At 48.0% G+C, this 25,798-nt stretch overlaps 12 protein-coding genes across 12 annotated transcripts; 5 read left to right on the forward strand and 7 right to left on the reverse strand.

Annotated features, from left to right (window-relative positions):
* Window positions 1–52: 52 nt before the first annotated feature.
* LACBIDRAFT_244909 (uncharacterized protein) lies at window positions 53–1,756 on the forward strand (the record flags this gene model as incomplete). The annotated part of the gene is made up of 13 exons (XM_001874620.1): window positions 53–162; window positions 216–398; window positions 451–466; window positions 524–533; window positions 587–667; window positions 719–923; window positions 978–994; window positions 1,048–1,117; window positions 1,171–1,175; window positions 1,230–1,262; window positions 1,307–1,350; window positions 1,407–1,485; window positions 1,533–1,756. Coding segments are annotated over 13 exons (1,077 nt in total), but the record flags the coding sequence as incomplete, so codon positions are not given.
* A 755-nt stretch (window positions 1,757–2,511) lies between these two features.
* On the reverse strand, window positions 2,512–3,785 carry LACBIDRAFT_292114 (uncharacterized protein; the record flags this gene model as incomplete). The annotated part of the gene is made up of 4 exons (XM_001875198.1): window positions 2,512–2,681; window positions 2,730–3,375; window positions 3,428–3,658; window positions 3,711–3,785. 4 exons carry the CDS (start codon window positions 3,783–3,785, stop codon window positions 2,656–2,658), a joined length of 978 nt encoding a protein of 325 aa, XP_001875233.1. The 3' UTR covers window positions 2,512–2,655.
* A 264-nt stretch (window positions 3,786–4,049) lies between these two features.
* On the reverse strand, window positions 4,050–8,825 carry LACBIDRAFT_305544 (LIM domain-containing protein; the record flags this gene model as incomplete). The annotated part of the gene is made up of 11 exons (XM_001875199.1): window positions 4,050–4,876; window positions 4,932–5,138; window positions 5,191–5,319; window positions 5,385–6,145; window positions 6,205–7,108; window positions 7,164–7,342; window positions 7,396–7,559; window positions 7,617–7,846; window positions 7,900–8,053; window positions 8,103–8,190; window positions 8,245–8,825. 11 exons carry the CDS (start codon window positions 8,823–8,825, stop codon window positions 4,050–4,052), a joined length of 4,224 nt encoding a protein of 1,407 aa, XP_001875234.1.
* Window positions 8,826–9,286: 461 nt separating this feature from the next.
* LACBIDRAFT_292116 (uncharacterized protein) lies at window positions 9,287–9,995 on the forward strand (the record flags this gene model as incomplete). The annotated part of the gene is made up of 3 exons (XM_001874621.1): window positions 9,287–9,622; window positions 9,670–9,732; window positions 9,788–9,995. 3 exons carry the CDS (start codon window positions 9,287–9,289, stop codon window positions 9,887–9,889), a joined length of 501 nt encoding a protein of 166 aa, XP_001874656.1. The 3' UTR covers window positions 9,890–9,995.
* Window position 9,996: 1 nt separating this feature from the next.
* LACBIDRAFT_305546 (uncharacterized protein) lies at window positions 9,997–11,897 on the reverse strand (the record flags this gene model as incomplete). Its single annotated transcript, XM_001875200.1, has 14 exons — window positions 9,997–10,136; window positions 10,190–10,271; window positions 10,323–10,336; window positions 10,390–10,494; window positions 10,545–10,571; window positions 10,629–10,731; window positions 10,790–10,836; window positions 10,889–11,021; window positions 11,073–11,145; window positions 11,199–11,242; window positions 11,300–11,349; window positions 11,403–11,450; window positions 11,509–11,555; window positions 11,614–11,897. The coding sequence occupies 14 exons, from the start codon at window positions 11,895–11,897 to the stop codon at window positions 9,997–9,999; spliced, it is 1,197 nt and encodes a 398-aa protein (XP_001875235.1).
* A 168-nt stretch (window positions 11,898–12,065) lies between these two features.
* Window positions 12,066–15,547, reverse strand: LACBIDRAFT_321887 (uncharacterized protein; the record flags this gene model as incomplete). Its single annotated transcript, XM_001875201.1, has 14 exons — window positions 12,066–12,142; window positions 12,251–12,303; window positions 12,393–12,404; window positions 12,786–13,048; window positions 13,103–13,173; window positions 13,528–13,532; window positions 13,560–13,995; window positions 14,052–14,381; window positions 14,434–14,497; window positions 14,581–14,773; window positions 14,796–14,960; window positions 15,021–15,183; window positions 15,291–15,476; window positions 15,514–15,547. 14 exons carry the CDS (start codon window positions 15,545–15,547, stop codon window positions 12,066–12,068), a joined length of 2,052 nt encoding a protein of 683 aa, XP_001875236.1.
* Window positions 15,548–15,724: 177 nt separating this feature from the next.
* On the forward strand, window positions 15,725–16,802 carry LACBIDRAFT_321888 (uncharacterized protein; the record flags this gene model as incomplete). The annotated part of the gene is made up of 5 exons (XM_001874622.1): window positions 15,725–16,023; window positions 16,085–16,244; window positions 16,307–16,465; window positions 16,499–16,563; window positions 16,697–16,802. 5 exons carry the CDS (start codon window positions 15,725–15,727, stop codon window positions 16,800–16,802), a joined length of 789 nt encoding a protein of 262 aa, XP_001874657.1.
* Window positions 16,803–19,322: 2,520 nt separating this feature from the next.
* Window positions 19,323–19,765, forward strand: LACBIDRAFT_244368 (uncharacterized protein; the record flags this gene model as incomplete). The annotated part of the gene is made up of 4 exons (XM_001874623.1): window positions 19,323–19,409; window positions 19,468–19,496; window positions 19,551–19,662; window positions 19,718–19,765. 4 exons carry the CDS (start codon window positions 19,323–19,325, stop codon window positions 19,763–19,765), a joined length of 276 nt encoding a protein of 91 aa, XP_001874658.1.
* A 64-nt stretch (window positions 19,766–19,829) lies between these two features.
* Window positions 19,830–22,114, reverse strand: LACBIDRAFT_244209 (uncharacterized protein; the record flags this gene model as incomplete). Its single annotated transcript, XM_001875202.1, has 13 exons — window positions 19,830–20,190; window positions 20,255–20,322; window positions 20,379–20,533; window positions 20,581–20,623; window positions 20,679–20,764; window positions 20,827–20,931; window positions 20,991–21,121; window positions 21,169–21,220; window positions 21,276–21,570; window positions 21,596–21,699; window positions 21,750–21,768; window positions 21,834–21,925; window positions 21,985–22,114. Coding segments are annotated over 13 exons (1,641 nt in total), but the record flags the coding sequence as incomplete, so codon positions are not given.
* Window positions 22,115–22,526: 412 nt separating this feature from the next.
* LACBIDRAFT_230113 (uncharacterized protein) lies at window positions 22,527–23,803 on the reverse strand (the record flags this gene model as incomplete). Its single annotated transcript, XM_001875203.1, has 4 exons — window positions 22,527–22,748; window positions 22,806–23,159; window positions 23,214–23,504; window positions 23,558–23,803. Coding segments are annotated over 4 exons (1,113 nt in total), but the record flags the coding sequence as incomplete, so codon positions are not given.
* A 49-nt stretch (window positions 23,804–23,852) lies between these two features.
* LACBIDRAFT_171474 (uncharacterized protein) lies at window positions 23,853–24,392 on the reverse strand (the record flags this gene model as incomplete). The annotated part of the gene is made up of 1 exon (XM_001875204.1): window positions 23,853–24,392. A coding segment is annotated over one exon (540 nt), but the record flags the coding sequence as incomplete, so codon positions are not given.
* Window positions 24,393–24,823: 431 nt separating this feature from the next.
* Window positions 24,824–25,741, forward strand: LACBIDRAFT_171571 (uncharacterized protein). Its single transcript, XM_001874624.1, has 5 exons — window positions 24,824–24,921; window positions 24,971–25,103; window positions 25,159–25,260; window positions 25,310–25,387; window positions 25,438–25,741. The coding sequence occupies exons 1-5, from the start codon at window positions 24,859–24,861 to the stop codon at window positions 25,527–25,529; spliced, it is 468 nt and encodes a 155-aa protein (XP_001874659.1). The 5' UTR covers window positions 24,824–24,858; the 3' UTR covers window positions 25,530–25,741.
* The last annotated feature ends 57 nt before the right edge of the window (window positions 25,742–25,798 follow it).

A 25,798-nucleotide genomic window follows, 5' to 3' on the forward strand; every position in this document is an offset into this window, starting at 1 on the left:
TGCGCAGGAGGTATGTCACATATTAGACAGAGAGGTCGCTGATGACAGCCTGGATTTTAGAGGCTATCACTCATTGTTATCCTCGTTTGGAAAGGTCTTTCATGTTGAACGCCGATGGAAATTAGTGCGGGAAATGGGTTCTGGGGCATATGGGGTCGTTATGTAGGTGAGTTCAGCTTTTTACGCCTTGTCTCTTGCTGATAGTTGGGCAATAGCTCAGCTGCTGACGAAATATCGGGAGAGACGGTGGCAATCAAGCTCGTCACTCGAGTGTTTGAGAAGATACAACTGGCGAAAAGGGCATTGCGGGAGATCACCCTTCTGCGACACTTTGCGAACCACGAAAACATTACAGGGTTGATAGACGTCGACGCGATATCCCCAGATTTTAACGAGATGTAAGTGGAACTGATTTCGCGACATGGATCACAGATAGATTATCCTCTCTAGATATATATTCATGGAGGTATGGCCAGAGTCACTCTCGGTAGGCAAGCCTCATGCTGAAGCAAGATTGCAATAGCCCATGGAAGGTGCGTAATCCTTTGGGACGTTAACTTTTACATTGACTGATCCGTCTGCACAGCGGATCTGCATCAAATCATCAAATCTGGACAACATTTGACTAACGAGCATGTCCAGTATTTTCTCTATCAGATTCTCCGAGGTACTTACTCTGCTCGATGATTTGCAACACCGGCGTCATTGGTCAATCTAGGCATGAAATATGTTCACTCCGCCTCTGTGATACACCGAGATCTCAAACCTGGCAATTTGCTCGTAAACGCTGATTGTGAACTCAAGATATGTGACTTTGGCTTGAGCAGAGGTTTTGATGCACGACCAGACGAATATGCGTCGCATCTTACCGAATACGTCGCCACAAGATGGTACAGAGCTCCAGAAATTATGCTTGCGTTCAGGTATGTGTTTTAGAGTCTCAGAAATTTACCTGGTTGATATATGAACGGTTCAAGGCGATACAACACTGCCAGTATGTCATGTCGTTATCATTTTATTTATTTCTGGCTAATTGGCACCTCTCAGTCGATGTCTGGTCAATAGGTTGCATCCTTGCAGAGCTTCTTCTTGGTAAACCGCTGTTCAAGGGCAAGGAGTGAGTGTGATGTGATGGTTGAGCCAAGTCCGCTCTAATTCTTTCGTTTTCAGTTACGGTTAGCTCGCGGAATAATGACCTAGACTCATCGACTTACAGTTTCTTTCGACAGTCGATCAACTCAACAAAGTTCTGGATGTCCTAGGTACCTTCTCGTGTCCCTTGTCGTTCGTTCCTAATTCCGTACAGGAACCCCCGATGAAAGTGTCATTCGCAAGATTGGAAGTGACAAGGTGGGATAAGAGCTTTCTCGCGCGCTGTCACGAGTGTTTGATTCTTCTTCGATAAGGCTCAAGCATATGTTCGTTCTCTGCCCTCCAAAAAGAGTGTGCCCTTGCGGAAAATTTTACCGACAGCAGATCCACAAGGTATGGACGATGCAAGGTTGTGTGATGACACTTACATACCGAAACAGCCCTTGACTTGCTGAGCAAGATGCTCGCGTTTGATCCAAGTGACCGTATCACGGTTCCTGAAGCTCTTGAGCATCCATGGTTAACATCATATCATGACATTTCTGATGAGCCAGATTGCCCACAGAAGTTTGAGCGATGGCGAGAGATTGAGAAGTTGAACACCCTCGAAGAATTCCGAGAGGCTCTTTGGAATGAGATCGAAGATTATCGCAAGGAAGTTAGGGCTGTTGATATTCATTCGCCTAGCCAGTTATTCCGCATACCGAGCTTGGGCGGAACGACAGGCACAGAATCACCTCCCCAGCCAAGTCAAGCGATGCTTCCCGCTGTTCCGCCAGATGTCTTGATGCCCACCGCCTCTGTGGAGGAGGACAAAACTTTCATAAGCTCTCCTGAGGTCATGTTAGAGAGGGAAGGTCTTTCTAGGAGACTGGAGGCCGCGAAGGCGGAGATTGAACGGCGGCCATCGATGAGCCCAGACCTTCCGCGACACCTTCCCACCAGTGATCCTGTGACTTCATATGTAAGGCGCTCAAGTATCTTGCAGCCGTCACGCCGAGGTTCGACATATAATTCTCCTGTGCCTTCATCGCAGCAGCTCCCATCCTTTGTGGAAGGGTATGTCAGTGCGGAACCTACACTTGCGCCTGGGTCGGTGGTCTTTCCCACCCAAGGGTTCGTTGTACCAGCACGATCACGGACAGGATCTACCGTAGGAGGGGAAGTCACCCGAAAGCTGCTACGAACACTTTCAACCGTCTCGATACATGAGAGCGTCGAGGGTCTTGCTGGAGGGCTTGCAGGAATTGCACCTATTGGAAAATACATCACGGAGGGGCGAAGTGAAGCTGATGCACCACCCTCAGAGATGCCGAGAGATTTTGGAATCGACGAGACGTCGGAAGGAGAGGAAGAGGACAACAATGAAAAAGAACAAGGGAAACATTCCAAAGAGAAACCTGGAGGGCGATTTCAGCTCAGGTAAAATGGTTGATATTTCCAGGTAGTATATAGCACCTTCTACCATCTATGCTGCTGGGGAGACAATGGAATAATCGATACAACTCGTGAAGAATAGACAGCTGGTATAAAATAACGATAGATTCCGATTATTTTAAACGTTCAGTCCCCAAGAATTTCTTTTATTCCTGTGAACAGCATCAGGCAAGTTGGGAGCAATCGGAAGAATAACTCACGGACAATGATGCCTATATAAGCTGCGGTAGCCGGACTGTCTGGATACTCATCCAAAAAGCTGACCCCATAATCTGCGCTTTTCCCTATACGGGGGTCGAGTGGGACCGCACCGAGAAGCTCAACGCCCATTTCTTCTGCCAGTCTTTTTGCACCGCCAGTGAATGGTTTAAATATTTGAGATTCCGTCTTACAACTAGGACAGACGAAACCCGACATATTCTCCACCAATCCTAGCACCCGGATTCCAACTTTTCGGCAGAAGTCAATCTCACGACGAACATCTTGCAGAGCAACTTCTTGGGGAGTAGTTATCAAAACAGCTCCATCTATGCCGCTTTCCTTGAGATATTGTACGATACTCAGGTGCTCGTCAGAAGTTCCGGGTGGAGTATCGACCAGTAGATAATCAAGATCGCCCCAGTCGACATCCTTAAGGAATTGAGATATTAGGCCGTTCTTCTTCGGACCTCTCCACATGATAGCATCTCTGGAGCTTGGCAGCATGAATCCAACAGACATTACTCCCAGGTTGTCTTGTACATATACAGGAGACCAGCCAGACGAGGATGAATGCACTTGCTCAGAGGCAATGCCAAGAATCAAGGGAATGGAAGGGCCACATATGTCAACATCCATAATGCCCGTCTAGACAAGGAATTCAAAAATAAACTGGTGATGGCTGCGAGTAACAACACACCTGAGTATTGTCGTCGGCAGCAAAAGCCCACCCGAGTTGGGCAGTGAAGGTAGATTTGCCTACGCCTCCCTTCCCCGACAAAATGAGAATCTTTCGCTTCACGTTTTTCATACGATCATTAATGAACGGTAAGGCAGGGTCTGGCTGCTTCGTAGCGCCTGATGCACATATTTCCTGGTTGGAGCAACCAGCACAAGCATCCGATTTTCCTGCGAGATCAGATTCTGTGCCCTACCGAATTCATCAATGTTGTCTTCGGTCTAAAAGGACCTACTGAGCGCACTGGACAATGTTCTGGAGCATCCGCTGGAACTGAGAGAGGATCGGGGACTGCTGACGGTTTCTGTACGGCTATCATGGTGGTTGTTGAGAAATGAATTTGCTTGCTGAGTAAAGCTTAGATTTCATGTTGATTGTTGTTTATTTTGGAGGCTATTATGTACTCATCTCATCCGTGATAAGGGGTATTGTAAGTACTGCGAAGAATCTTCGTCCATGCCATACTATAGATATATACTGAGAGCCGGTGTGAGGGATTGTTAAACTACAGATAATGGAATCAAAAATCATGGCGGAAAAGGTATCGGGATAGCACGGCACGTCGGTGCGGTGGAGGTATACGTCATGATCGCTGGCGAACAGCTGACGAGTAACCGTTCGGAGGTGTGCTGTTGTACGAATGTTGACTCTGATTCACGCTGTCTAAAGCGGTTGACCGTGGTGGTGGAGGTCCAACGAATGACGATGGGCGCGAGGAAGGACCGTTAGGATTCACCGGTCGAGGTGGGGGAGGCCCTGACCAATCCATCTGCGACCTTTGTTGCAGATTCTGCATCACGCCCTGCGGCAGAGACGGCGAGCTAGATGGTGGGTGGAATTCGGTGCTTTGCGACATACCAGGAGAAGGTCGCAGTGTCCGTTCAGATCCAGAAGGCCCAGCCAACGGCGGTCGCTCCATCACCGAAGAACTTGGAGGAGGATATCGTGGTGCTGTTCCATTGCTATTGCTTGAGCTATTGAAGGCACCTGGTGTCGATCGGCCGTTTGAGCCCTTGATCCGCATGTATGTATCACATTTTTTCATAAACTCTTTGCTGGGAAGTTCCAATGAGCTTGCAAAATACTCTTGATCATGGAGAATGGGAAGGAATTCTTCGGGTACTGTAAAAAATTCATCTTGGTTCTCGAGAAGAGAAGTCATCACTCGAAGCGCTCCAAATGTCTCGTCCCGCATGGCGTCTCGACCTCGTGCGTAGAGAATGCTAGGACATATCACAGTCGCCAGGTTTCCAAGATCCATCTTGCTCCCTGTCTCTGCATCCAAATGGGCAAAAGAGGCAACCCATTTGAGAAAAACGAATAAAACCTCCATAGTGTCTCGATGGCTTTTGGGCATGATAAGTGAAATAAGATGGAGATATCGTTTTCGATCTTCGTCTTGTGGAAGAGCTGGAAAGCACCATGAGTGTGAAAGATTCTAAAACAAAGCTCAGTCTTGACCCACATTGTGATGCGATGAACAGCCGATGTAGTTTAAAGGTCATCAAGGGATCAGGAAGATCACGGAGGAACTTCTTCAGCAATGCTGCCAACTGCACAGGATTATCCTGCGATAGGTCTACAGACGCAGGATCCCGATCAATGGCATCGGTCAAGTCTCTTAATCGCCGAATATTGCCGTTCTTCCTAAAGATGCCTTCGATAGACATATCTGCAGCGTTGCTTAGAGATTTAGGTTGGAGAACAGAACTTGAGCCACTTACCCATCTGCCGCATGGCCGAGATGACATCATCAATGAAACTTGGAACCCGCAATGTCGCTCGGGTTGCTCCAAGCAGCGAATCGGCACCTTCTCTCTCCACTAGAAGCTCCAGAGGGACGCCAAACACACCTTGATCAACAACAATGATTGAGCGCCGTTTGACACTCCCTTGATCTAGGACTAGAGAGACGGACCTTTTTTCTTTACGCTCTTCTTATCACCCTTGAACAGCTTGTTCCAGAACCCACTCTTCTTCACCTCAACCATCTCTAAAAGCTCTTCCAGGTCAAATTGGTCTTTGAGCGGGGATCGAGTCAATGCCAGCACAGCGGAATGCTTGACGATGGCTAATTCCAGAGCAGACAGCTCCGCGATGTACGGGATCGAATTCTCTCTGGGCAGCGACCGCTGTTGTTCTCGAGCTTGAGCAACTTCCATCAGCTGAGGAATATCTGCAAGTGTAATTCCGTCATCTAATCTGTTTCCTCGTTGTTGGTGTTGCTCTTCTCCAGCTGGTGAGTTTGGCGCACTCTCATCCACAATTCTGACCTCGGTATGACCACGAGACAAGGACGGCCTGATTACCTGATCCGAAGGCTCAGGAGGCCCATTTGAGTAGTAAGACCTAGGTGGTTGGGTGGGCGGCGACTGCCTCGAAGACTGATTCCCTTGTCCCTGATACGACATCTGACCTTGTTGGGCATGTTGGCTTTGAGGAATAGAAGAGCTTGACTGATGGGGCGCGGGTGTGCCCACCTCGTGCGGCCGTTGCGGTTGAAGACCGTCGGAAGGATGTGCACTTCGACCTGCAGGACTTTCCACAATGGTTGAGCGCTTCGGCAGGCGCGCTGTGGCGGACAACTTCCGGTCCAGGTGAACGGATTTCATCCGCATGATGTCCCCGGAATTGCGATATGGATCCGAGTTTGTGAGCGTTTGAGGGCTACTGACGCTACTAGACGCTACTAGCAAAAACCCGAATTAGTATACCTTTGAAGACGCATCACCACGAACGTAGTTTCACCTGGTGACAAGGGAACTACGCCTTGCTTCTTCAAAAGCAAGTAGAGGCGTCTTAGGGCAACATTCAATAGAAAGGCGTATTGCTCCAGCCGTTGAACTGCTTGGAACCCGCTTCGGCAACCAGGGTGTGCGTGATCGGTACACAGAATGACAGTCGGAACATCACCAAAGGAAGTCGTCTCCTTCAAATGTTCTGGATCGTACACAAACAAACCAACATTGGCAGGGGGCCTCCGTGCACTAGAAAGCTTGGGGGGCTGATCCTTGTCCTTGCCCTCCTTCTCGTCACCACTTTTCGACGACAGCTGCATCAGCTCCTTTGGAAGAGGGACGGTCGCTACCTTCCCACATTGTGCGCACTGCACACAATTGGAATGCCATCGTTGGTAAGTTCCCAACCGAACACAATCCTCCTCCACCGTCAGGCTGCACTTGACACACAGATCCGAAGGCGGACTCGTCGAGGTCTTATTGGACGGTGGGGCCGCAGAAAAGGGGGACTCGCCAGCGTTTTCTGGTGCAAGACTCCGAAAGCCATAGGTGACGCTTTGAGTCCCAAAGTTAGCGCCTGCTGCTGGAGCTAAGATTTCTCCATTAGAACTTTTGATCAGCCTTTTGGCAGAGGGATTGCCCCCTTGAACGGCGAGTAGGTGCAATTTGTCGAGGAACGATGACATGGCTTCCCGAGCGCTGTGCTCCCTTTCAAGTTTAAGAGCGCCTGTGAGAGCGATTCGGATCAAGATCTTTAAGTAATGGGCAAGACCGGTAACAAGTGCAAGCAGCTCCTGCGTCATACCCATTCTCCGTGCACCGGTTTCTTGGGTATGCGACAGCAAAGTAAACAACTCCACGGTTTTTCGACACAACATTCGGGCTTCACGAACATGTGACATCCCTGCAGGCACGAAACTAAGCACAATAGGAGTATCAAAATGAAAACTGGAACGGACCTTTCATACTCAAGAGGGCAAAATGGAATTCGAGGTCGTCGATGGTCGCAAATAAAACTTCGACATGCAGAATAAATTTTTCTGCCATTCGGATTGCGTCCAGGTACTGTCCGTTGCTAACCTGGCGCAACATATCGGAGATACAAGCAGCGCTCGATTCTTCGAATGCAGAGAGAACACTACATGTCTAGTTAGATGATTCTCCAGTGATCTGAAGCAGTATCTCACGCACGTCCAGATTCGGTAAACTTGCTGTTCCATCCGGACTTGTTTGTCCTTAAGGGTTTGTGGCGTCTCTCGCTGCTCTTCCTCTACATATGCGGGTTCCTCCGGTTCCCCTCCTTCGACGGAGGCGGAACTCGTCGGTCTCCGAGATACCACTTTGACATTCCAAAACTAAACCAACGCCGTTGGAGTCGATTCGAAATGACAAATGACTGAAGAGGGGCGTACCTTGTTGATCATGTAACATTCTGGATGCCAGCATTCGTCTCTCGAGTTGCGATTAATTTCCACAAACTGTTTGAGAATCGCGCTGCTACATCCAGCGCACTTTGTAGCAAAACGCGTCGAGTAGTGGAAATGACAAAACACATCCCCATCGTGTTCGTAATACGAGTCCTGCGGTCCGAATAATGTAGGGCATAGAGAACATGTAAAATGTTCAACATGAAACTTCTTGTCTGAAAATTTTAGATCAACACAAGTGCAGGTTGGAGGCTGATTAGAGACGCACTGCATGCCGTAATGTAGCTGCCCCGCAAAGCCATCCCGCATTTGGCACATATTAAATTTAATCGACGAAAATAGTCACGTTCACAGAGTGGATTTTGTTTGCCGTTCGGTCCTTCTAGAGGGAAGAATTTGGACGCGACAACGTCTCCGCAATCCTAAACACGAGGTTATGGTTGGAAGCAGAAATATATTGAAGAAGCATACCATGCACTTGAAGCAGTTAAGATGAAAGACGGTGCCAAGTGCACGCACAAACGGGCCTTGCATCGGCTTGCCGCATGCTGAACATGTTCTGATGAAGAAGAAAAAAAGTGAGACAAGATCGCGTGTTGAAGAAATGAATTACGTAGAAACGAGGCTGGTGGATGTGGATGAAACGGTTGTCGGAGCTTTAGGTGTGGTGGATTGAGTGGACGACTCGGAAGGGGCTGAATAGAGAGAAGAATGATGATTTGAGTCATCAGAGCGGTCAGAAGCAAAAGGCTGATTTGATTTGCTGGATGTTGCTGGGGTAGAAGGACGACTTCCTGTAGGAGGGGTGTTTACCGAGGAAAGGAAGGCAGGTGATGGCCTCGGAGTAGATGTTGAAATGGGTGGGAAGAATGAGGATGAAGCAGAGCTATGGTTAAGGTCTTCACTGCGAGAATGGGGAAGTGGACTGGGTGGAGAAAGGTTGCGATCTGGATCTGGTGTGCCAAAAGTTGAGGCACGAGTTGGAGGGATAGAGTGGTCAGGAAAGCGATTGATAGCCGAGGACGGTGCAGAGGCAAAGTTGCGAGACTGGGTGACTTGGTTAGAGGAAGTTTTGGAGAAGTCGAGATCTGTGGATATGCCTAGAGGGTTGCCATTCTGGATGGAAGACCAAGGCAAACGAGGATGTTCCTGTTCTCTGCGATCCTGTTCTCTACGATCGAATTCTCGACTCATAGTATCTGACCCAGGAGTATGCAGGCTGTTCGTCGCAGGAACCTGGCGAGAGATAGGTGCAGCGAGCGTTGAGTGGAACAAGGGAGCGTCGGGAGAGAGCGAGAGAGCGAGGTCAACGTCGAAGGAGGAGGGGACACCACTCGTCACGTTGTGTCACATACTTTATGTGACAGGTCTTCTGCAGCATTGGACCTTGGTACAGTAGCCCGAGTAGGCATACAAGTGCTACAGACTTGCTACTGAACAGTTCACTTGTGGACTACTTACTCTATACTCATTATCGGAATCGTTACTCGTATATCCCAGATATATCCTTGCCGACAAGCCAACGCGTCGAGCTCGGCTTACATATAAGCGCACTGCGTATACCCTTTCTGCCGATTCGACGCGCACACAACCACTACCGACGCAGAACAATATAAAATGGCCCCCCATCCAACTCACCCCCATCTCATAACAAAATGCCTTATCCCCACTACCACTTAGCTCACTGGCACCGACGCCCAAGTCGTTTTCTCTGGTTCTTCATCGGTGCTGGAACCGCTACCTGGTGGATACTTCACAAGGACGCCAATGCCTACCACCGACACGGCTTCTTTGGACATTGTAGACGTCCCCAGCTTCCCCCACCTGACAACGGCGGCACCATGAACCCAGATGCTTCTTGGCCTACGCCTGACTCACGGAACGAATCAAGGAACGCTCCAGCATGGGGCGTCCCATTCGAAAGGGCAGCCCAGTGGGATGCGCCTGACAAGGAGAAAATGGCACCCTTTTCTCGTCAGGCTGTTGACACAGTGAGTTCTTTCTTCAAGAGCCCCTACAACTCAACTGATATAGTCAGGCAACGGAATTAACCGAAGCTGCACTGGAATCGATCTTGAGCACCGCCGAGTCTTTAAAGGCGGTAGGGAGCTATTTCTTCGATACCACCATACCATTCTCATTCAATACCTTTCCAGAAACTTGTTGCACATCGTGTCCACCGCGAGCAGCAGCAAAACTTGTATGAACAACGACAACCCGATGACCAACCAGCAAACCCCTCCTCTCAGACCGTATAGCTTGAGTATTAAGGACGTAAAGCAACCCCACTCATATCCAACTCTTCGTTTTATTTTGTACACAGCAGATCCGTAAAGATACTATTTAATAAAGCATCCCACTTTCATCAACTTGACTCAGCCCTCCCTAGCCCGTCTCTGTCTAACGTAGGGACTCCAATTTCTTCCTCCTCGTCAGGAACAGTGCCTCCATGTTTCCTGTCAACGTATGCGGGTGCCTTTGGGTCCAATACTCCTTGCTCTTCCGCTAGATTTTTTTCAATGAGTGTGTCAACAAGAAAAGCAGTTTGTAGAGCTTACGTGCAGATGACCAAAAGTAGGCGATCAATCCAACGATGACAACAGCATAGGAGACAAAGTACAACCAGTACGGGTGGTAGTGCTGAAAGGAAATTGTAAACTGGTGTAAATTTTTTTCAATGTGAAGGCTTACGAATAAGAACAAGCCTGTACCATCCCGTCAATGAAATGAATCAACAGGAGGCTGAAAGCTTACTTACCAAAAAGAAGACCATAAAAGTCACTGGAGAGCAAGCTTAGATTAAAGTACGCCGACGACGCCATCCGGTACAACAACGGAGCGACGGTGTATAAGATCAACATAGCTGGAACTATATCAGCTTGGATGCCAACTTATGCATCGCAATACACTCACAGCAAGTAAATGCCATCAAGAGACCAACTGTTTTGCAAAATAAGTATCAGGAACCTTCGAATGCTTCCTTTAGTAGAGACTGACTGATATCTCCGGTCCATGGAACTTGCTTCATATCTTTCCATTCTAACGCCGACGCCTGAATGCCATTGATAATGAATCCCCACATTCCAAGCTGGCCGACAACCTACATCCATTATTTACCAATTGCCATCAAATTTAAAGAAAAAAAGAAAGAAACTTACCTCGTAAAGCGGACGTTTTCGAACAAAGAATTCTTCCGTTGCATTCGCTGCATGTGCCCTTAAGCGCTTTTTTTCATGAACAGCCAACTGAGAACATACTGAAGCCGTAAAGGGTTGCGCCTGCAATCATAAACCCATCCCCTTTTCCTCTTGCTATGGCGGTCCAGTCTTTCTTGGTTATCTCGTCAGAAGCAACGAGAAGCCCTAGACCCGCGATGCAGATAAACACACCCTACAGCAATATAGCTCATAAAGTTACAAGCCTTTCAACGCCATAGCTCACCAGAAGTTGCGTCCAGTGATACTTTGTTCGCATATACACCCAACAGAAGAACATGCAAACAGGGATTGCCCAGCTAGAGGGTGCTTTCAGAATAAAAATAACTGAAAGAAGTAGAGTTCTCCACACGCGTCAAGTAGCATGCACGACAAAAGGTCCGTATACTGATAAGCCTTTTAAGAGAAAACGGTCAGAATTGTTCCTCAGGCTTAGAGCGACAAACTGTTTACCCTGATCACCAAAAAATTCCCTTCGACGTCCGATGCTGCCAGAATGATATCTAACAAAATCAGTCAATCAAGGGATGGGTAACAGAAAGAGTGCTGAGCAAACATTTCCAGCCATCGCGTGCGATAACTTTGCCCCATCCTTTGAATCCGTCTGAGGAGAGAAAATGTATCAGCCGCTGAATCCATTGGAAGTAAAAAATCAAGCGCACATTGGTATATCGTGTAGGGGGTATAGATGAGGAATAAAACAAAGTACCTGCGCCCGCCAGCGTCAACTTTTGATAAAATGAACGGCAAAAAAGTAGGAAATGCACGTAAAGAACCCTTGGGTCGTCGACAAAGTCCAACCTCTGTTTACAAGTTCCGTTGTTGTGACATTCGTGCATGTGATACATAGCGAGACGACTTGTCCAGCAAGCAACGAGAGGAGAAACCTGCGCGTCCACACGCTCCTCCACCTTGCGGCGAAACTCTGGGCAAAGGCCTCTGGCGAGTTGTAGACGAGGGGGGGTCGAGATCTTGGCGGTGGGGACACAAGCTGAGGGCCGTCATCGTTTTCAAAAACCTTGACATCCTGGAGGTCGATCGAGGTGGCCATTTCAAGAAGAGGGTGGAAATACACACGGTCCAAACCCTCTTACTTATACTTATGAGCAAGAATAGATTTTGGAAGTGTCTTTTTTGCCATCTGCTTGGCAGAGCTTGGCAGCTGCACATTTAGGATTAGGCACCATCGATTGCTGATCTCCGATCGATCGCGATCACATTAATGAGGAGTATTTATGTTGGAATGAGTTATGGACTGGGATTGTAGTACCCAATTGCCAACCTGTTCAATGTTTTCTGGTGCACCAAAATCTCACCCTGAGCTGAGGTCCAAGAAGACTTGAACAGACTTGAACCCCTGCTAGACACCCCTCTGTCTCCCTCTGTTCACGCGCTGTCACTTACCAAAATTGCCCAGCTGCGTCATTGGAGCTTGGAGGTCATTGGCGTTGTCGACCCTGTCGGGGGGGTTCAGAGCATATGACCAAGGTAAACAATGAAATCTACCCTAATCTACTGCAAGCGCGATAAGATTTCGAAAACGTACATACTACAGTGCCTGACCAACAAACGTGTTTTACAGCAGGAAAATAGGTCAGAGAAACAACACTACTGGCTTCGGGTCCGAACCGGGTTGCCCTCCACATCCTCTTGACGATTTTTCTTCGTAACCAAGACGTAGTCGTCCTCTGGCTTGCTTGGGAAAATTATGAAGATGGTGGGCGGAATCACAGCGAAAAGAGTGATGAAAGTTGCAGTTATCTGAGTGGAAAGTGTCTCTTGCATCCAAACATATGTCAGGAGCAACAGCACGAGACTCCATATTCCAAGATAAAAGCATGCAAACCCTGCGAGCAGTTTGAAAACAAATCTTTCATATCGAAGCGGGACGGGTCCACAATGCCATACCATGGTTTCCCATCTGTTGCCCACTCCGTACCTGACAAGTATGTCGTTGGATGAGCAACTTAAAGACCCAGCTGCTGGCAAGTCCTTTTTCGCCGACGCGTAAAAGGGAAGTTCACCAAGCTTGTCAATGAGAATGAAGGAGGTGATCACCGCGCCGATGCTGAAGAGGAGAGAGGAATAACACAAAATCAAAACAAAAGTGCGGGTTCCATCAGGATTGGTACGCGCGCGAAACTTGCTCTCGTCCTTGAAAAAACTATACAAGCCGGAAGCGGTGGACGCAAGAAGGCCAGACTGTAGGAGCATATACTTGGGTCTAAAATGGATGATAAAAAAAAGTTGGCTCACAACTACGGCAGCACTCTGGAATGTCAACTGCCATCCATCCCGGAGAGACTTCATTGCATTTGGCAGGTCGTCTGAGGAACACCAGCAGAGTATTGCTATTTAACACCAGGGGAAAAAAAAAGAATGTGCGCACATTGTAGTTCGACCTCCCTCATTATGGTGGTGGATTGAGTTAAAAATTGAATGTGGGGGGGACATCATGTTCGGGGCGTGGGTAGTGGTGAATTGAGGGACTGGTTATTGCGTGGAGAAGGACATCGTGTTCGGGGCGTGGACTTGAATTCACATTACTTAAAGTCTTTCCCACAAAAACGTGGTAGTTACAATCAATGAGTGATTGATTCAGTATGGGAAAGGTAAAATATGTCTGGTAGACGTGTCTGGCTTCAACTCCGAACTCTGAGAAATGGTACAAAGGCGCTTACCTTTGCTATCATCGTGACCAACGTTCACCTACCCAAAAATTCTTTTAAACCACCCTTTTTTTTGTTGAGCCTGTTCTCGCTGGAAATTTTGCGATATTGGCCCCATATTAGCACCAATATAGTCGATCTCATGCGCAACAGTTTGAAGCTTTCCTTCAGGGTTTCGTTTCTTTTTTGACACAACATCTGTGTGCGGCGATCTGTTGGAATCCGAAGTAGACTCGTTCGGAGGACGTTGGTGCAGCGACCTGTTGATTGGCTTCCAATCCAAAGTTTTGAAGGTGGACTCGTTCGGAAGACGTTGTGACACAAGAAAGTCACAGGATTCATCCATTTCAGCTGCTTTGGTGACGACAGAGAACCATTCAACATCCACTTGCATTGTGACTTCCAGTGGGTAACTATAGAATGATACCAGCTCCCCGTTGCTGAACAGTTCACGGGCTGACTCCAGAGCCCCAAGCTTGTCTGAAAAACTTCAATCCACTGCAAGAGAAAAAAGAGAACATTGTGGCTCCACTTACTTTTTAAGAAGACCACGTCGTCTCGAACTTTGATGACATTTCCAAATACTTGGACCTGATTGGCTAGGTCGAGAACTACACGCCATTGTCGATCCACCACAAGATTTAGAACAAGCGGGTCGTTTGAAAGCGTAGTGCTTGGTCGCAGGTCTGAAAGCATAGTGCTTGGTTGCAAAGGTTCGATTTTACTAGGGAGCGGTTTGTTGAGGGATAAAAAAGTTTTGTAAAACTGTGGGTTCAGGGTCAAGGATAAAGTGAGTTTGTCGTTAGCAGCGAAGTCGAGAACTCGACAAAGGACATGATCTAGAATCGCATCTTCCTCAAGAACCACTAAAGATCAAGGTCTTTTGATATGATCTAGTATAGTTGACTTTAATCTTACCTTCACGTCGACGTACCCCGCTTTGGTTGAGATTTACCTCAGCAGGCCAAACCCACACTTCCACCTTTTTTTTTCGAGCAGATAGGCTCAGCAACTGCAGCTCTGTTAATACCGGATATCAACAGATGGGTGAGAATGATGGGTGACCTTGAATCTCAACCTCTCAGAAAGGTGTTGAATTTGCTGGCTAGCGTCCTGATCCTTTTTGCGCATTTCATCAAGCCTTTCTTTCGCAACGGCCACCTGGTTTTTTACTTTGCCCTCCGCATGAGCGTCGGTATCAGTTTGTGAGCCAATCAATAGCTTGTTGATGTCGCCCATCACTTTATCCGGCTGTGTACTGCAGCGTTCTGAATATTAACCATAAACGGTCGAAGGGATGACCGCCGTACGGATGATCATGGTATACGCGAAGATATTTGACAATACGGAGGGAAGCGGTGTTCAGTGCTTCCTGCGCTTCTGTATTTTCTTGACGCCCAGCCTTTCTCGCATATTCAAGTGCCTTGTTTAGTAATTCTATAGCTCTGAAATCTTATGTTAGTGGGCTGCTCAGATTTTTTGGCTACGAAATGGCCTTCGCTTACTGCTCAAGTTGATTCTCTCGGTCCAAATCCAATCCAACATGCGGTACTACCTGTCTGCAAATGGACACGAGCGCAATGCTTTGGTGGAAGTAGGCACGTCCAATGTGAGGAACTTCCTTGGATCCGTGAAACAGTTTCTCCATTAAGAAGTTGTGGAGCATGGCTTGAAGAACGACGTTGAGTGGAGGGTTCAAATGCTCTCAGATCGGCGTTGGAGACTCGAGATATGTGGAAGATACGCGCCAAATTCGTGGTCGCCAAACAGCGAACCTTGATCATCGATATGAACAGAACGTGGACACGAGGGTTGAGTAGAGAAACGGAGATTCTCATAAATGCCCACAGAGTATGGATCTTGAGAGGCGTTGTCAAAAGCTTGAGCCTTGAGGACATGTTGAGGATGCAAACAGGCGCCGGCAATCGTATGATTTCGCTTGATATAGACTTGGCACGCGTCTGTTGGCAGGTTTTAGTCAAAGACAGGTCAGCCAACCACACACATCGGGGAACTCATTTCCTACCGTCATATCGATAAGAAACTTCCATTTGGTCAACTTTGCGTCGAGTTGGGTGCGACCTAGCCAGACGTGGCCTAAACCTCTGAGGGAGCACCCCAAGTCGGTTTTCCAGGCCTTTTTAGTTTCACTCTTCCGCTTGAAAGAAAGCCTACGAGAACCTTTCTCGCCTTTGCGCGCGTATTGACGATGGCTTTACCAAGGGCTTCATCCACAACTACTGGTGATCAGCCATCAGAGCTTGTCAAAGAAATCAGCGGAATTCCTGAAGGCTATCCCGCTACCGACTTGGTAAAATACCTTCTCAAAAACATCGCCCTGGATATCAGCAAATTCAGACGACATATTCAATCATCTTTTGCGATCGTTCGCAGATCCCGAAACGTTTACGATGCGCTTCAACCGCTCATGAGTTCTGTGCAAACAGCACAGACTTCAGACTGGCGCGGCTTCGACAAATATACAGCAGCGATCGGCCCTTTGGAAGAGTCGGTAATATTTGCTGGAGCATTATCTGTATAAGATTGATTGTTGAGAATTTATCATTAGACTTCTCCTTGGGTTGACTATCACTCCAGGCGATGATCCGCCTGGCAACCTTCCCCCTGAAACTGACATCGCGAGTTGTATCACCTTCATCGAAAGATGGGCTACTGACAGAGGAGCAATCGTTTCCACCTTGAAAAAATTTGGCAGCGACCACTTGAAGGTTGGAACGCCCTTTTCTACCTTCCTCTTACAATCTTTCACGATCACTCATTTGCATCACAGACTTTGTCAGAACATCCGAGAGGCAACTTGGGAGTGGCAATCGAAGAAGCCCTTAGGATAGATGACGTTGCCGCTTTAAACGCTCTCTGCTCATATATCAAAAAGCAGGCATTGATGGACCATTACATGTCACCAAGGCAAGGACAAGCACTTTCCAAAGTATATGCGCTGATGTTCTGTTTCTTGACGTAGCACAAATCCGCGGGACGTTTCGGACGTCAGGGAGCTGGTTGCCTCAATACAAATCAAGCTGATTGGTGAAGCGAAGCCTCATCCTGATGCGCGTTCCCATATTTCAGTCAATACGAAAGTTGATGCGACCTGAATTTACACAGGACTCTATGGAGATTTCTATCAGGAGCATTATGCTTGTTTGTACCCCCTTCGCAGTAATTGGCAACCCTCAGACGAAGAGCGAATGGGTAGAGCACCTAACCGCGGCCAATATATGGGTGGAAATGAAGAGGTATACTCAATGACTGCATCGCCTCAGTAATCCTGATCGTCGATTCTGTCTCAGTTTTTTGGAAGCACTCGATCAGCATCTACGCCATGGGAAATACTCCATTCCGCAATTAAAGGAAAAGTACCGGGTGCTCGAAGAACTCCTCTCAAGACCTTTGAGTTCGGAATTGTTGGATTTAATGAGGCTTGCTGGACGAGTCCGCAGACCTTTTCATGGAAGGGCAGTCAGGATTGTGCACATGTGGCAATATTTGACTGCAAATTCTGATATGAGAGCGGACCGAGATATTGCACGCCGTAGTGAACTCCAAAGGCGCGCCTTAAACACTACCGCCCGACGTTGCTCTCTGATGCAGTTTTTTTTTTTGGTTCAGGGATATTAAAAGGGCCGTCTCCGTGTTTCAAGAAGCTTCCAAGGCAGTTGCCGATCTCACCATCTTGACACTAAAATCGCCTCAATCAATGAAGATGGACAAGGATTTTGGTGATCTTGTCGAAAATCTGGAGAAGCATTTCAAGACCTACACTGTGCGATAAACCCTACCAGCGGAACGTAGCGATTGGCTCACATTTTGAATAGGCAGATGGACTATGGGAGGAATATAAGAACACATTTGAGGAAGCCAAGAAAACAGATATTGAGCACTTCACTGGCGTCAAGACTAGACTGAATATCAGTGAGCTTGCTACAATTCCTCACAGATATTTTAAACTGCTTTAACTAATAGACGAGTGATGGAATATCGAGACTGTTCATGTGTTAGGTATTGGGTTAGACTTTTCCGTCAACCATTGTCGCGATGCTAGCCACCGACGGCTCACCAGCAGGTCTCAATGTGTCATTCCACGACTGAATGTCATGATATTTGCTACTTCTCTTTCTTAAATTCGTGAGCGCTGTACTCAAAGCCGTTGTGTCAGACCGAAACTTATTTAACGTCTCGGCCTAAGGGTAAGGGAGTTGCGGCAAATGAACGTTAGACAAACACACAACACACGTGCCACAAACGTCCATATTACGGCCTCGTTGACACGGCAGTCGCACGACCATGTACTCAATGGGAGCGCTCCAGCTCCCTTGGAGCAATATCAAGACTGCGTTGCTTCTGACGCCTCTCGCTGAAAGCTCTTATGCACGCTGCTGCTCGTGGTTCGTTTCGCGGCTTTTTGCTCTCCTCTGTCTCCATCATGCCTCGCGACCCCTCGTTGTGCGTGTGGCTGCCTTCGGCTTGCGGCTTGTCGCCTCTATTCTCTCTGAAATGTCGGTGTTCAATATCTTGCGAGGGGACGAAACAAGCATGACATACTCCCAACGGTCGGGCGTGGGTCATTTCCGAGCCCCTCATGAGTTGGAATCATGCAACGTTCTTGGTGTTTGCTTCTTGCTTCACCTACACTCGATTATGCGATCTACGGAACACGTAGCAGCTGGGGGGGCTGAGCCTACACGCACCCAAAGTGCTCCACATTCGTAACTTCCTGTTTGCTTTAAAAGCCTCAAAGTGTCGGTCAGTTTTCGGCAACACATTCTACCTTTATTCCTGCGAGTCACCTCAAGCGTTCAACATGTCACAAGGTTACCGGCAAACTCAGCTGGATTGTACGTGCACTCCGCATCAGCCGTGATCTTCAAGGCCGTTGAATGTTTGAGCAGATGAGCTTCCCCCGACAATCGAATCTATCAAGAATGGATGGCAAACAACATGCCAGAGTGGCGTCATTGTTGTGAGTTTGAAATTGATAGACCTGGATCTTGTACATGTTTAACTTGACTCGATAGTCTGGGCTTTTAGCAGTCACTGCAGCACAGCTGCTTACTTTTTTCAAAAATACATCCAACTTCAATAACGAGTCGACTGCTGGAGCGCACACGTTCCTCGTTCTCCTCTGTTATGGCTCGTTATTCTTCAATACCAGCGCCTCGATTAGCTCCTTTGTGCTCATTGATCGGTTGGGGGAGTTGCAATTCCGTGCCGCGCAGAAGGATCAGTCTATTCTTCCCTCGGGCGGGTTTACGTCTTTGGGCGCCGACAATCTCCTTATAAGATTTGGCGCTGGGAGACTCTGGACATGCATTGCATGGCACTGCAAGTTGTATTTTGTTCTGCCTTTGAATGAAACTGATTCTCTTCCTAGGGGTTTTATCGTATTTGGCTGGCATTTGGTGTATGATTTTGCAGGTCCTGACTTACATCTGGTTGCAAGAGTCCGCGCCTATTCGAATTACTATGACAACCCTTGCTGGCTTCTCTATCCTGCCATTCTTTGCATTTCTCGCACCATTGTTCAAGACGAGCTCCGCGATACGCTGAGTCGGTGTCACCTTCTCCACGCCAAACGAGGGGTCACATTATTGCTCTCAAGTCCATTTTTATATCTTATTTTAGAGTGGTTACTTACTACTAGTACTATTACTACATCTCGACGACTTTAACCTTTAAATTATGATTATGATTATGCACATACATAATAAAGACTGCTGAACGTTGAACGTAAAAGTAGCACTGGATTATGGCGGCATCACGTGGCAAACAGCAATCTCAACTTGAATATGACCTCTGATGGAAAGATTTTGGAGCAGCCAGTGCCGGCCCCAGAGGACAACGTGAAGCCTCTCAATTACCGAGAACAGTTCTCAGTATGCTGCTTCGTCGTTTTCGCTTCCGTTGACGTCTAGTTTAATTATGAGACGGCAGGGGCGACATGTCTCCTCAAAGTTCATCGAGTGCGTCTTTGAAGGTCGGATTCTAGTTCAGGAAGTTCTCAACTTCGTTTACAGCCCTTGCGCTGCGGCTTCAAAGGCTTCCATGGATTGTTTGAACCGAAATAACTACGATAGGGATGCGTGTCTCGATTATTTTCAGGCTTATAGGGATTGCAAGAACTCATGGGTACATTTTCCTGATCTCTGTCTGCAGCAGCAAGGGCTGACGAGTTGTTTCTTAGATCCAGCAAAGAAAGGATGATCGTCGTGCTGGGAGGCCAACAACTTGACCGTGTTCCGCAAAACATGCACATATGTAATAGAGGGAGCAATCTTTGTTTAACAAACTTATCGTTAAACCTTCGAGGCTTTCATATATTTGTCCCATGCGCCAGGTCCGAATCCCCGTTCTTTCCCCAGTGCCAAATCAACAATGTCCATCATAGCCAGCACCTTCTCTTCCTCCCATTTCCTTCCAACGATTTGAATGTTGACGGGCATTCCTTTCATAGCCTCAGGGTCATATAGTGGTTTGTTGTTTGTGAATATTCCACTTTCAAAGAGCTTTGATCCGTGTCCGAGTCCATCGATCCACTCCTGTGAAAGTTGATCCTTGGTGGGGTCAACTCGGGTAACCGGAAGGCATCCAACGGGGATATCGAGAATGTTGTAAAGAATTGTGGCAAGGGCAAGAGCAGAAAAATTGTTACATCCACTACGGAAAAGGCATTTAAGTCATGGTCAATTCCGCAATTTTGGACGAGGACGAGAAGACGAACCCATGAGGTAATTGGGGCAAAGCTTGTACAGGTGCAATTATTCCATCAATCTCAAATTTGTCCCACACCTACCGGAACTCTCGTTATCCTATTTGGTGAAATGGCATGTGAGTCAAGTACTTACCTCTTTGTCGAAATTCTTCACGAAACGATCGCGTTCTGCAGCAAGGGCCCAATATTCACGAACGGTTTTATTTTTCGCCGCCCGTAAAGCATCCGCGAATATCTTGTCATGGAGGAAGGTTTCGACGATCCATGCAGCGATATCTCGGAGAATAACTGAGATACATGTAAATTTCTTCTCACGTAACATTTCCAATGCGTACAGTTGAGCTTGGGCCCGAGAGTGACCAAAAATAAAGATTTTTCCTAAATCAAGCTTAACTTTCAGAGATGACTGCATAGCAAGATGTAATTTTGGTACCTTAGGATCGGGTCCTAGATGGCTGAGCATAGTCTTATATCCGTCGGCTGACGTCAGGCCAACAAAGATGTTGCAAGCAGCGGCCGCTAACGAAAATGACTGGTTGAATATGATCCACACGGTCGAGCTTTTTGAGTTTTGGTCTTACCATCAGGAATAGCGATTTCGATGCACTCGTGACCCTGCTTTCGCAGGGAGTCAACAGACTCTAGCACTGCTCGCTGGCATGCAGGAGATGCTTTAATGAATGAATCTCATCAAGTGTCAGGTAAACAGACAATCGGACAGTTTTTAGTGTATACAGGGACACACCATGGGTATAATAACCAAATCGTAAATTTGACGAGAGGGTAATGTCACGGAAAGGAAGAGGTGCAACATCGTGACTCCGACTTGGTAACCCAAAGGCAACTTTAGAGAGCAACTCAAGATCCTTCACAGATCTGCAAAGCATAAAGAGAAGATCATATAGAGAGGGGTAGCGGCCTACCGGCCCATGGGACCTGCAACTGATTTAATTCCATCGAACCCCGGAACGGGACCTCCAAAAAGTCAATGCTGACAATGTGCTATCACCTCTTCATGAAAGATTCTTACCTCGTGCGCCGCCGTATGAAATTCTGCCACTGGCGGGTTTCAGAGAAAAGACGCCACAATATGCGGCGGGTATCCGAAGGCTTCCTCCAATATCTGTACCAATACCCAAAGCAGACCCGTCCATAGCTAACAAAGCGGCTTCTCCACCAGAACTACCGCCACAGGTATATTTATCGTTATAAGGGTTTGTTGTGCGACCCCAAACAGGATTGGAACATTCAAAGGCGAACATAGTTTGCGGGATGTTAGTCTTGACATAGAGCACTGCACCAGCTGCGAGAAGTTGTTCCACAATCTAGGGGGAAAAGCATAAGGTATACTAACTTGATGAAGCCAAACTCGGTCCTTACATCTGCATTACTTTCTGCTGGTTCGTTGGCCCATTGCGAAAAACCGACGGATGTGTCAACACCTCTGATTTCAACTTTGCTCAAACTTATCAGTCGTGATCGGAGGTGTGAAGGGTGAATTTACATTGCTCTTTGATGCTCACCTGCGAAGCCAGAGTGAGTCCTTCGTGAATATTTCTTGGCCGTGCTATGGGAAACAATCACTCACGGGTACGCCATGGAGGGGACCTTTTAGCTCCTTGTTAGCAGCGAAGTGTTCATCTAGCTCCTTCGCGCGCTGTCTCGCCGAATCGAAGAAAACTACGCCGTTGCAATAGACTTTGAACACTCGGAGGAATGCATACAGGGAGAAAAAACACCTTCTGTCAAACAGTTCGTTTTGGCGTGCGCAAGAACAGCACGCGCAATGAAGGCCTCTAAAACCTGAGAAGCCGTCCACTTTCCCGTCTTGATACTTGAAACAATCTCTGAGGCTGAAGGAGAAGTCCAAGACGTTCGTTGGATCGACAGTGAAGGAGAGGTTTCCAACTAACCTGTAGCCCTTATAATTATAGCTTGATCGCTGGTCACGTCATGGATGGCAGAGTTCAAGTTGACTTGGGCGATAGCAGTGGCCCGCTGTTCACGTTTGGCAGCGACGACCGCCACATTAGAACCTGAGAAAAACCACATGGTTGAGGTGGAGGGTATTTTCTTGTGCTAGAACTTGGCTAGAACACTTTGGGCGAGTCGTAGTTGTCGCCTGATTCAATGAATGGCCTGCGTTCAGGAACCCTTTGATGGGAGGTCAATGCCAAAACAGCATCCACTAACACTATGGACCATATATTACCAGACTACATACAAGTTAAACACAACCCGCAAAATGTTTTCAGAGTAGCAAGAAACAAAGATAGAGCAATTATGAAGTAGGCAGAGGGGGAGGAGCATCGGGCTGAGGGGCGAAAATAATGTTCAAAGGAGGGGTCGTCTGACTATCTTCGCTGAGAAGAGTGGCGATAATAGAGCGACCAGCAAACGACCGTCCAGCCAAATTATTCAAAGCTGCGGTCGCGCTCTCGGAGTCCTTGTATTTAACGTAGACGCGCCCAACGCCAGAAGCCTCATCGAGACGGACGGCATCCTGAGCAGCAATTTGGCCACCTTCCCCAGGTGCCCACTTGGATTTATCCTTTTTCACTGGTCGGGGAATCCTCAGATCTTCCACCGCACCATAATTGGAGCACTCCTCTTTTACGTCTTCGTACAAGTCGCCATATTCTTGATCATCGGTCAAGTCGTCGGGTGTGACCATATTTAACATCAACAAGATACGCGAGTCAGTTGCTGGGTCCTTTCCAGCAGGCATGATGGGTCGAGGGATTTCGGGGAACTGATCGTATGGTAGATTGGGAATCATTCCGGGAGTTCCAGGTTTGGCCCCGACAGATGCGCGTTGCACGACGAGGTAACGATCTCCCAGCTCCATGCCATTGAGGCTTTGAATGGCGACGTCAGTGACACCCACGTCGACATATTCGAAGAAAGCGAAGCCCTGGAAATTGAACAGGTAAGAACAATGTTTTGTGACAAAACCGAAGACACTGACTTTCGAGGGACCGTTTCCGTTTTCTCTGACTAAATTGAAAGCTTTGAGATCTCCGAAACTCTTGAGTAACTCCATCACCTGCTCTTCGTTGAGGTATGTCGGGAGCCCGCCGACGAAAATCTTGTTGATGGAATCAGGAACATTAGTGGAAACAACACCTGGTACATGGACGCCAGGAGAGGCTATTTCCATTCCACCATAGTCCTTCGGTCGACGAATTTTGAGAGGCCCATTGATGAAGATGATGCCGTCGAAGGCCATGGCAGCCGTTGCATCTTCTGCGCTGCGGAACTAAAAGACGACATCAGTACATATAAGGTAAGGACAAAAGATGCTATGCGCACCTCAACAAAAGCGTAGTTCTTTTCGTAGTTGCACTGAACAGCCAAGACAGGATTGCCAGGCCCGCCGGTGCCGATGCTCATCTCAATCATTTTAGAATTGAAGAAGTCGGCAAGATTTTGTTCGTTGACTTCCGGCGTAATGCTGCCGATGTAGAGCCGACGAGACTGGCGTGACAGATTAGGATTTCCGCCAATTCCCATGCCGAAACTCTGGACGGGCATCGGGGGAGGAAGACCTGCAATTCCAAGAATGGGTGGGATTTGAGTACGGTTAGCGCCCGGCAGGTTGAATAACCCTTTGGAGAATGTGAGCAGGTACTTCTAAAATAAAGCAGAAATGCACACCTGTTTGTTTAGCCTGCAGAGCAGAATATTGCTCGTAACCTGGAGCGTGGACGTCCCAACCCGAAGCCTTGCGTTTCCGTTGGGACAGGGGGACGGCGCCTTCGGGAGTTGGCGACCTTCTCTCGGGCGTTCCAAGTCCGTCCTTCCCCTTACCTCGCCCACGACGGTCGCCGCCACCACCACCACCACCTCCTCTAGGTGGACCTCCATCGTCGCGACCGCGGGCGGGGCCTTGTTCGTCTTCGCGAGGACCTCGAAAGTCACGACGCCTATCATCTTCATAGCGGGAAAAATGTCTCGGCTGGTCATCATAATCCCGCGAATTGCGACTGTATCTATCACGCTCACGTCTGTCATCTCCCCCGCCTCTCCGGTGTCCGCCACCACGTTCTCTGTCTCCCCCGTACCGGTCACGGTCGCTGCGGTGATCGCGGTCCCCACGATGGGCGTCACGATCGTCGTGTCTTGAAGAACGATACCTATCGTCACGGTAACCTCCGCGGTCTATAAAGCAAAGGGGAAAAAGGTGAAGCTAGTAAGTAACCTTCGAGGCTGCTGCGTGAAAAGTTCGGCACTGGTGCTCAAAGGGCCTCGCTCGACACTCAGTGAGGATGCTAGCTAGCTGTAAATAAGACATGGTGCAAAAAGAAGAAGAATGCACCATGAGCTCATTGTCTAACGGAAGCAGCAAGAGGGGGCACACAGGGTTGAACAAATTTACCTCTGCCGCCGTCCATGCGGATGGAGGTTGGGGGCGCCATGGCTACCCGACAAGATGAAGAGTTTAGGATAAGAAGAAGTGAAAAAAAATGAATTCACCGTAGTCTTCGCCCATATTGTTGTGGTTAAGAGGAAAAAGTTGAAACTTGTAATTTGGTGAGGTGTTGAGAATGAAAGAGTTTTCGAACTCCGCACTTGCCCTCCCTGCGCTGCGCACTGACTAAGTTATCGACAAGATGCCAACAGAACTACCTTACGCCGCCGATGCTGAAGTATCACTAACATACGACGAACTTGACGTATATCGTCTCCCACCGCCCACTTGAATATTGACTCATATCATCCCAGGTCTTGCGGATACAATACCAGAAAGAACTTTCACAGACCCATGTCACTATCCAAACCAAGTTTAACTATGCTTGGGGACTCGTAAAGAGCCCAGTGCGGGACCATCAGGTCGAGGGGGTTAGAATTTTGCAAGGCGAGTCATTGACGCCCTTCTATGGAATAAACTCTCCTAACAGCGTTTTAAACAGACATCTATCGCGGAGAGCCAACGCGGCGGCGAGAATGTCTATACTATCTGGCGCTCGGTCACTATAAGATGGGCAACTTTGACGAAGCAAAACGATTCAATGGTGCGGATGATGGCTCTGTGCATTGCCTCACGCTGACCGTAGTTTGTAGCGCTCTTGCTGGAGAAAGAACCCAGCAACCTGCAAGCACAATCGCTTGCACAACTTATCGACAAAGGTGTCGCACGAGGTACGTCACATTGATTTCAACAGGCTTCATATGCTAATGGGGTCAAATAGAGGGTTACATCGGCATGGCTCTCGCAGGTGGCGTCGCGGCCATCGGCACGATTGTCCTTGCTGGCCTTATACGGCGAGCAACCCGAAAGTAAATTTTGTTGCACCAGCCATCAACACTGCTCTCATGATACACCTAGTTATGCCTGATACCGACATTAACGCTACTTATATGATCCGTACTTCTCCGTAACGTTACACTTAATTATTCGTAAAGTCAGCAACGAACGATCTTTCCCGTATTCAATACATGTATCCCTATTACCACTGTCACATAAGTAGTTGGCAAATGGAACCCATTTAGATCAAGCAAGTCAAGTCATAAGTAATCGGGGATGTGCAGCGGCCTTCCCCACCCTCCAAT

The sequence above is a fragment of the Laccaria bicolor genome, genomic scaffold, assembly GCF_000143565.1.
Source record: "Laccaria bicolor S238N-H82 LACBIscaffold_2 genomic scaffold, whole genome shotgun sequence".
In the NCBI taxonomy this organism is placed as follows: domain Eukaryota; kingdom Fungi; phylum Basidiomycota; class Agaricomycetes; order Agaricales; family Hydnangiaceae; genus Laccaria; species Laccaria bicolor.